Below are 8,660 nucleotides of genomic sequence, written 5' to 3' on the forward strand. Positions count from 1 at the left end.
ATGTCCGCCTCTTGAAGGACAGCAGAATGTATATTTTTCTTTGGACAGTTGGGATGAACGGCGGGATCTTGGGAACTATTAAAGCTAGACCGTTTGGATTGGGCATGAAGATTTTAGAGGAGTAGGGGCAGGGCAAGGTATTTTGAAGATTGATACGCCCACTCAAACCGCCTAAATTGGAAAAAACAATTTTAAAATTTTGTTTCATATAATTTGTGTAAATTTTGTTCTATCTCCCACTCCCACTAGTGGTATCTGGTATCTGATAGTCGAATAACTTTACTATAGCGTTCTCTCTTGTACATTTTATACCTGTTACTCGTAGAGTAAAAGAGTACACTAGATTCGTTGAAAAGTATGTAACGGGCAGAAGGAAGCGTTTCCGACCATATACAGTATATACATTTTTGATCAGGATCAATATCCGAGTCGATCTGGCCATGTCCGTCTGTCCGCATGGTAGAAGGTTAAGAATAAGCATGAATAGACGCAGTGCAAGTGTTTTGACCCATATACCCTGTTATTCTACAAGTATATGGCTTTTTGCAACTCCAAAGATCCAGTACTTCAGAAATTTTGTGAGGTCATATAATCGATATAAGCGTTTATATATATTCATTTATCGTCCTAGATAATCACAGCGTAAACATTTAGATGAGAAATGGTGCAGGAGCAGCGGCGTAGCTCAGTGGTGCGGAGTAAGCCAATGGCGAGGAGTAGGCCAGAGGTGCAGCCAGAGGAGCGGCCGCGTACTTGGCCACTACTGGAGCAGCCAGAGGAGCAGCCGCGTACTTGGCCACCAGTGGAGCAGCCAGAGGAGCAGCAACGGGAGCAATCACAGGAGCAGCGGCGATTCCATTGTAGTTCCTGGCGATCACCTGGCTACTGGTGGCGGTCACAACTGGAGCGGGAGCAGCTAACACGGCAGCAGGAGCAGAGTAAGCCAGAGGAGCAGTGTATGCCAGGGGAGCACCCAGGAGTCCAGGCTTGGCAGCAGCGCAGGCGACGAGAGCGAGAACGACGACGGCCTGTGAATAAAATGCGATTAGTAAATAGCGGCAGCGAGCAAAGATTCCAAACTTACGGATTTGAACATTTTGATTATGGATCTGGTGCTTTAGGTTCGAAAACTTGAACTTGTCTGATGCCGTCCAACACATTCCATACCACTATTTATACGCCGTATCGGGACTGCTTCTGTGACCTCAGGCAATCGCATTCAGTGGCCACCAAGAGTTATTCCACATTCTGCAGTTAGCAGTGGGAAATCACATAAACTACGCAAAGTGCAAATGGTAAATGGTAAATGGTAACGGGAGACTGTCACCGCATTTAAATGAACTGAATGCGTGCGATCATGAGTCAGAGCACACGTTCGGGTATAAATATGCTCCACGCAGAGCAGTGGTATATCAAACAGTTTCTAGCCTTCCAAAGAAGCAAGACAACGAAATATTCCACCATGTTCAAATACGTACGTTCTTCAGAAAGGACCCCCAAAGGATTAAACTAATCAAGCTGATTTGTTCACAGGCCGTCGTCGTTCTCGCTCTCGTTGCCTGCGCTGCTGCCAAGCCTGGACTCCTGGGTGCTCCCCTGGCATACACTGCTCCTCTGGCTTACTCTGCTCCTCTGGCCTACTCTGCTCCTGCTGCCGTGTTAGCTGCTCCCGCTCCAGTTGTGACAGCCACCAGTAGCCAGGTGATCGCCAGGAACTACAATGGAATCGCCGCTGCTCCTGTGATTGCTCCCGTTGCTGCTCCTCTGGCTGCTCCACTGGTGGCCAAGTACGCGGCTGCTCCTCTGGCTGCTCCAGTAGTGGCCAAGTACGCGGCCGCTCCTCTGGCTGCACCTCTGGCCTACTCCTCGCCATTGGCTTACTCCGCACCACTGAGCTACGCCGCTGCTCCTGCACCATTTCTCATCTAAATGTTTACGCTGTGATTATCTAGGACGATAAATGAATATATATAAACGCTTATATCGATTATATGACCTCACAAAATTTCTGAAGTACTGGATCTTTGGAGTTGCAAAAAGCCATATACTTGTAGAATAACAGGGTATATGGGTCAAAACACTTGCACTGCGTCTATTCATGCTTATTCTTAACCTTCTACCATGCGGACAGACGGACATGGCCAGATCGACTCGGATATTGATCCTGATCAAAAATGTATATACTGTATATGGTCGGAAACGCTTCCTTCTGCCCGTTACATACTTTTCAACGAATCTAGTGTACTCTTTTACTCTACGAGTAACAGGTATAAAATGTACAAGAGAGAACGCTATAGTAAAGTTATTCGACTATCAGATACCAGATACCACTAGTGGGAGTGGGAGATAGAACAAAATTTACACAAATTATATGAAACAAAATTTTAAAATTGTTTTTTCCAATTTAGGCGGTTTGAGTGGGCGTATCAATCTTCAAAATACCTTGCCCTGCCCCTACTCCTCTAAAATCTTCATGCCCAATCCAAACGGTCTAGCTTTAATAGTTCCCAAGATCCCGCCGTTCATCCCAACTGTCCAAAGAAAAATATACATTCTGCTGTCCTTCAAGAGGCGGACATGGACATATTAGTTCTGTAACGATTTCGTAAGGCTCGGGTGAAAATGTGCGATATTGGTTATGTGGGTTGGTGGGTGGTCTTGGCCCGGATCCGCAGCCTAGTTTCATTCTAACGACTATCGAAAGAGGGCGGCTAATCGCCATCCACGACACAGACAACAGACAGAACGATTCTTTTAAATTCATATAGTGTAAGATGTAAGATAGCCGAGGTAAAAGATATTTAAGTTCAGTCTTCGTTTGGCTGTTTTGAAAGGCATAAAGCATAATAGAAGGCCCAGGAAAGCCTAATTATCAGTGAGAGTATCCTATAAACACATTCTGCATCGAATTCACAAAGTTCCATGCACACAAAAAAAGGGATGTATCACATGTTATATTGCCAATTAATCTCACAATATCTTTGTTCTCAGTGGAATGTAAGATAGCCGAGGTAAAAGATATTTAAGTTCAGTCGTCGTTTGGCAGTTTGAAAGGCATAAAACAAGGGAGAAAGCCCAGGGAAGCCTAATCACCAGTGAGAGTATCCTATAAACACATTCATTTTAAGAACGAATATATCTAGTTTTAAACATGTAATATATTTTAAAATATTGGTTAATGTTTATTTTTATTATTTAATGTAACAAAGTTTGAGAGAAAAGACAACCCGACTACTTCTACTTTCAATGACTTATCCGCCTTTCCACAACTCTCGTTGTATTACCATTCATTTCGATTTCAACTCAGCAACTTATTTTCGATCATTCCTGCCATCAGACCTCCTGATCCTATCGATAGTTTCCTATCACACTGCCACCACCATCATTTTTGACTTACATTTGTACATTTATTTCGTTGTAAGTAATCACGTGTTGATAATTTAGATGAGGATCTGCGCAGGAGCAAACGCGTAGTTGAGTGGTGCGGAGTTGGCCAAACGCGAGGATTAGGCCAATGCAGCAGCCAAAGGAGTAGCAGCGTACTTGGCCACCAGTAGCAGCAGTAGCAGCAACGGGAACAATCTCAGAAGCAGCATCGATGCCATTGTTGTTCCTGGCGATAATCTGGCTACTGGTGGCGGTCTCAGCGCAGGCGACTGGGGGTCCTTTCTAAAAAACGTACGTATTTGAACATGGTGAAATCAAAGACACTAGAATAACAAGATGCGTAACGCCATACGATGTTTTGGCACACGATTTTTTCGGCGTGGCTCTAGAGGTGGCTCCAGGCTCTCTCGAGTTTTTGTTCAAGAGCGAGAGAGCGGAGAGCTCTACAGCAATTGACAGCAGACAAGTCTATGCGTGCCCACGTGTACTCACGCATTGTAAATTTGACAAAATGTGCCCTTTACCATAGGTGTTCTTAGCCTTTAAATTTATATAATATTTGATTAATTGGCACCCTGTGAAAAATTCTTGTTTTGTATTGCCCTAACGTTCTTATGTACAAAATATACCAAAATAAATTTCAAAAATTACTTTATATTAGAATATTTGTCATTAGAGTATTCAGCTTGCGACGTGTGAAAAATTAATAAGGCAATTATTGTTGATTGCGTGTGTCCGCACTTTGTTCCTCAATATATTACTTTTGCAATAAACAGTTCTCATATTTTTATTTATTTTATAAATTTGTATAGCTTAATAGACTCGGAATTCGGGAAACTGCATAGTGCCAAACCAATGTATGGCCGTTACGGATCTTGTTATTCTAGTGTCTTTGGTGAAATATTTCGTTGTCTGGCTTCTTCGGAAGGCTTTGATATCCCACTGCTCTTCGTGGAGCATATTTATACCCAAATGTGCGCTCAATTAAATGCGTTGACAGTCTCCCGTTATTTCCCACTGCTGACTGCAGAAGGTGGAATAACTCTTGGTGGCCACTGAATTCGACTGCCCGAGGTCACAGACGCAGTCCCGATGCGGCGTATAAAGAGTGGTATGGAATGTGTTGTGCCGTGACAAGATCAAGATTCCGAACCGAAAGCACCAGATCCATAATCAAAATGTTAAATGTTAAAATCCGTAAGTTTGGAATCTTAGCTTTCTGTCCTATTTACTTATTGTATTTTATTCACAGGCCGTCCTTGCCTTGGCTATCGTGGCCTGCATCCCTGGCAAGCCTGGACTCCTTGGTGCGCCTTTGGCCTACACTGTTGACGTGGCTTACTCTCCTCCTCTGACTCACTCTGGTCCCGCTGTCGTGGTAGCTGCTCTCGCTCCAGGTGTGTCCGCTGCCAGTAGTCAAGTTACCACTCGGAACCACAATGGCATCGCTCATGCTCTTGTGATTGCTCCCGTGGCTGATCCACTTGTGGCCAAGTACGCGGCCGCTCCTATGGCTGCTGTATGATATACTCCTCGCCTTTGGCTTACTCCGCAGCACTGAGCTACGCCGCAGCTTCTGCATCGCTCCTTATCTAAATTACTAAGCTGTGATCACCTCGGAGACAACGATAATAAATGGAGATATAATAAAACGCTATTCAATTGTATATTCTCTTTTAACACGTTTCAAATTTATATTTCTTTCAATGTAAAATTGGCTCTGATGAACGTACACGAAAATGATTGCTAGAAAATTGCCCAGCATTGATGAAAAATAATTCCGAGAATACACTCTAACGCCAGCTAATCTAATCTAATCTGATACTTTTCTTAATCACAGTCCTAATCTGTTGAATCTAAATTAACTGCAAATTTCAAAAGTAATGTAGTGATTCAGAGAATATTGGTGTTTTGCTAAATGACCGACGGACAGACGGAAATGGCTAGATCGAATCTGCTAGGGATCCTAATCAAGAATATTTGTACTTTATAACTTCAGCAACGCTTTCTTCTACCACTCCTTGATATAACAAAAGTAAATTCTACAGTCGAGTACAGTTCAAATCAATAAATTAAAACGAATCTAAACCTTTTTCAAAAAGATTGAGCGTGACAGTTTAGCTTGGCCTCTGGACATTTGAGTGAGAGTGTATAAATGTTTTTGGCATATCGATATAAATTTGTAAGACAAGTGATGATATAATTATACCCGTTACTCGTTGATAAGTATGTAACAGGCAGAAGAAGGCGTTTCCGGCTATATAAAGTATATTTCTGATCACGATCAATAGCCGAGTCGATCCAGCCGTATCGTACGTCGAGATCTCAGGAAATATAAAAGCTAGAAGGCTAAGATTCAGCGTACAGATTCTAGAGACAAAGACGAAGTGCCACGCCCACCATTACTACCACAAACCGCACAAAACTGCCACGCCCAAAATTTTGAGAAATGTGGTAATGTTTTTTTTTTAATTTCTATTGATTTGGAACACAACTTTTAGCCACGCCCAATCTAACGCCCTTAAGCCTCCAAACCAATCACGCCCACAATTTTGAACTTTTATCTCATTTTATTCCCCAATATCTATCGATATCCCAGAAAAATGATGAAATTTCGCGTGCGCATTCACACTAGCTGAGTATCGGGTATTTGATAGTCAGGGAATTCGACTTTAGCATTCTCTCTTGTTAGATTTCTACTTACTCCTTTCAGTTATTGAATCTTAAGAATTCTTCCCCCTAGTTGGAACCCTATGTTTGTGTTCCTCCTGAAAGTGATTTACAAAACTTCGCCTCTCTCCGCAGCATTCCAAATGTGATTCTGCCCAGCATATTGAGATGATATAAGGCTCTGGGAAAACGTTGAATTAATGCTATCAGAATGCTTGATTTATACCTAATTCTGTGTGGGGGTTTTCCATTCTCGCCGCCCCTCCGGAGCAGCTTCCTTCGGAAAACGACATCGGCAGCAGTTGTCGCTTCACACATTAAAATATTACAACATGAACTGGAAACATGAACACGATGACACCCCGCACACCCATACACTGACAGAAATTATGATATGTCAGCAGAGCATGTTAGTAGGGCCCTCTCGCTCGCACCCGAGGCGAACATAAGCCCGAACATGAGCTCATATTTCGTCGAGCTATAAATAAACTAAATTGCCAAAAGTCGAGACAGTAGAACCCAAGGCAGGCGTTTTGGCTTAACGGCAGATTAAACAGGATGTGCGTGACCCAGAGTTGGTATCGTGATTAAGGATATCGCGGCACGAGGCGCGTGACGAATGCTTTTTGATTCTGGTTACTATGATTAGGATATGCTAGATATAAAAAAAAAGAGTAAGGTCTAAAAATTTCGAGTTGCTCGGCTATCACATACCCTTTCTTTGCCAAATCGTTCGAAATTGGCACGAAATATTTTTCAAAATTGTGGGCGTAAAAGCCTCTTGCTATGGTGTCTAGTGAAATCTTACTTAAGTACTTACAATTATTTTCGAATAATTTCTAATCGCCTCACTTGGGCAGCACTTTCGAAAGTGGAACCCACTCGCCACGCCCATCGTGTTTGCCATTTGCCTGTTAGCTTTTATTAACTATGCACGCGTGTTCGGGTTGTTGTTGTTAGCGATTACAAGTATAAAGTGCATGACTCCGAAGACAAGCAATTCCACACCTGGGGAATTTGCTCGCCGAAAACTTTGCAGCCAGCTAATTGACGGGGTTTCCGACGAACCCCGACCCACTCTTAAAAATAATAAAAAAAAAACCCGTGCGCCCCGCCACCCACTGCACTCAAGACAATTGCTGATAAAACGCGAGTAGAAAGCTCAAATAATATCAAAAAAGATAAAAGCCGTTGGCCCTCATCTCGAAAATTTACTTTGTGCGGCGACTGTGAAAAGCAAATGAGCAAAGAGAGTTGCAAGCACGCCACTAAGCCACCCAGCCAACCAGCTACCCAGCCGAAGGACCTCCTTTGCCACCGAATTTCCACACCACCCAAGGGACCTACCATATGCAAATAATTGCTGTGAACTTTTGGCACAGAAAGCAGGCAGTGGCAAATGCAATAGAGCTCAGTTAGCAATCAAATTACGAGTATCAAAAGAAAACCCGAGAAGAAGGCAACCGAAAAAAACGAGCTCCGAAAATGTTGACAAGCCAGAAAATGTTGGTCCGCTGGACAGGACCAAAATGTTAATTGGGCTCATGACACTGCCGACCAAGGCATAAATCATAAAAATGTAACACCAGCGACACAAGGTGGCCCGGAAAATGGAAATGCAGGCAGAGCCAGAGGGGCGGACCAATATTCTGGATGCTTGGGCTCTCCGGCGGAGGATCTGCACCCAAATCGGGCGGAGGCATCGGAATCGGAGAATTGGAGAAGTAGCTGGCCAGACGAGACTAACGAAACGTAACGACCAAGCGAAAACTTAACAAGTGTGAAGGGAACGGTGATGGATGATGGCCAGGATAAATGCCCTAGAAGGTCCTGCGGATTTATGAGGCTGGAGACACGCTTTTTCGGTGCATTAAATGGGTGGTGAAATAAGGAATATACTTATTCTAGATAACTATGTTATATGTAAGAAGCACAACTGTATATTTTATAAATTTAAAAATGATTAAAATAATGATAAAAATTCAGTTAACGAACACTTTTCAACTTATCCTTGTAGTCCAGTCCACCCCGCATATCCTTGACCCATTAGTGGGCACAGAAATGAGTTTATGCTCGCCTGACTCCAACTTTTTAGACACACACACACCCAAAGCAAAATGTGGAAAAAATATAGTCAGATGGATGTGGATCGAAAAGCCAATGGGAGGGGAGATGGAAACTTTAGACCACTAGAACTCCGTGAAGTGAAATGTAAGTACAACGTAACTTAAGCAGTTTTACATCTTCAAGCAGCATGAAATTGATTGATGGCCAGAACTCACGCCGCCTTTGCCGGGAAGTAGAGAAAAAATGAAAAATGATTTGCGCGGATTATGAATTTCCAACGTTTTCGCGGCCTTCTTACCGCCCCCTTACCCTGTCATCCATATCGCCATTCAAAGTGGGGATCGCTGAAGGGGCGTGGCTGGGGACAAGATGGCCAGGGCGAACTTTTTAACCTTGTGCTGGTGGCAGGGACGTGGCATTGATTAAAGCCGTCGCCTGTCACCAAAGTCAAAGTTAAGTAGGTATTAGCCAGGGATAAGGGATTGGGAACAGGGCAAGGGCTAAGGCCAAGGGACATGGACAGGGCCTCTGGAGGC

General features: G+C 43.5%; 2 protein-coding genes and 1 pseudogene across 2 annotated transcripts; 2 read left to right on the forward strand and 1 right to left on the reverse strand.

Annotated features, from left to right (window-relative positions):
- Positions 1-577: 577 nt before the first annotated feature.
- Positions 578-1,204, reverse strand: LOC27207609 (calphotin). Its single transcript, XM_039294215.2, has 2 exons — positions 1,085-1,204; positions 578-1,028 (listed from the first exon to the last, which is right to left on the reverse strand). The coding sequence occupies exons 1-2, from the start codon at positions 1,094-1,096 to the stop codon at positions 651-653; spliced, it is 390 nt and encodes a 129-aa protein (XP_039150149.1). The 5' UTR covers positions 1,097-1,204; the 3' UTR covers positions 578-650.
- Positions 1,205-1,379: 175 nt separating this feature from the next.
- Positions 1,380-1,985, forward strand: LOC120284824 (cuticle protein 38-like). The gene is made up of 2 exons (XM_039294212.2): positions 1,380-1,474; positions 1,534-1,985. Exons 1-2 carry the CDS (start codon positions 1,388-1,390, stop codon positions 1,927-1,929), a joined length of 483 nt encoding a protein of 160 aa, XP_039150146.1. The 5' UTR covers positions 1,380-1,387; the 3' UTR covers positions 1,930-1,985.
- Positions 1,986-3,318: 1,333 nt separating this feature from the next.
- On the forward strand, positions 3,319-5,044 carry LOC120284828 (annotated as a pseudogene).
- The last annotated feature ends 3,616 nt before the right edge of the window (positions 5,045-8,660 follow it).

The sequence above is a fragment of the Drosophila simulans genome, chromosome 3L (genome assembly GCF_016746395.2).
Source record: "Drosophila simulans strain w501 chromosome 3L, Prin_Dsim_3.1, whole genome shotgun sequence".
Lineage (NCBI taxonomy): Eukaryota > Metazoa > Arthropoda > Insecta > Diptera > Drosophilidae > Drosophila > Drosophila simulans.

Coding starts and splice junctions, on each gene's coding strand:
- LOC120284824 (XM_039294212.2), top strand. CDS start 1,388: ATGCTCCACGCAGAGCAGTGGTATATCAAACAGTTTCTAGCCTTCCAA. Junction 1,475..1,533: donor ATTCCACCATGTTCAAATAC/GTACGTTCTTCA, acceptor ATTTGTTCACAG/GCCGTCGTCGTTCTCGCTCT.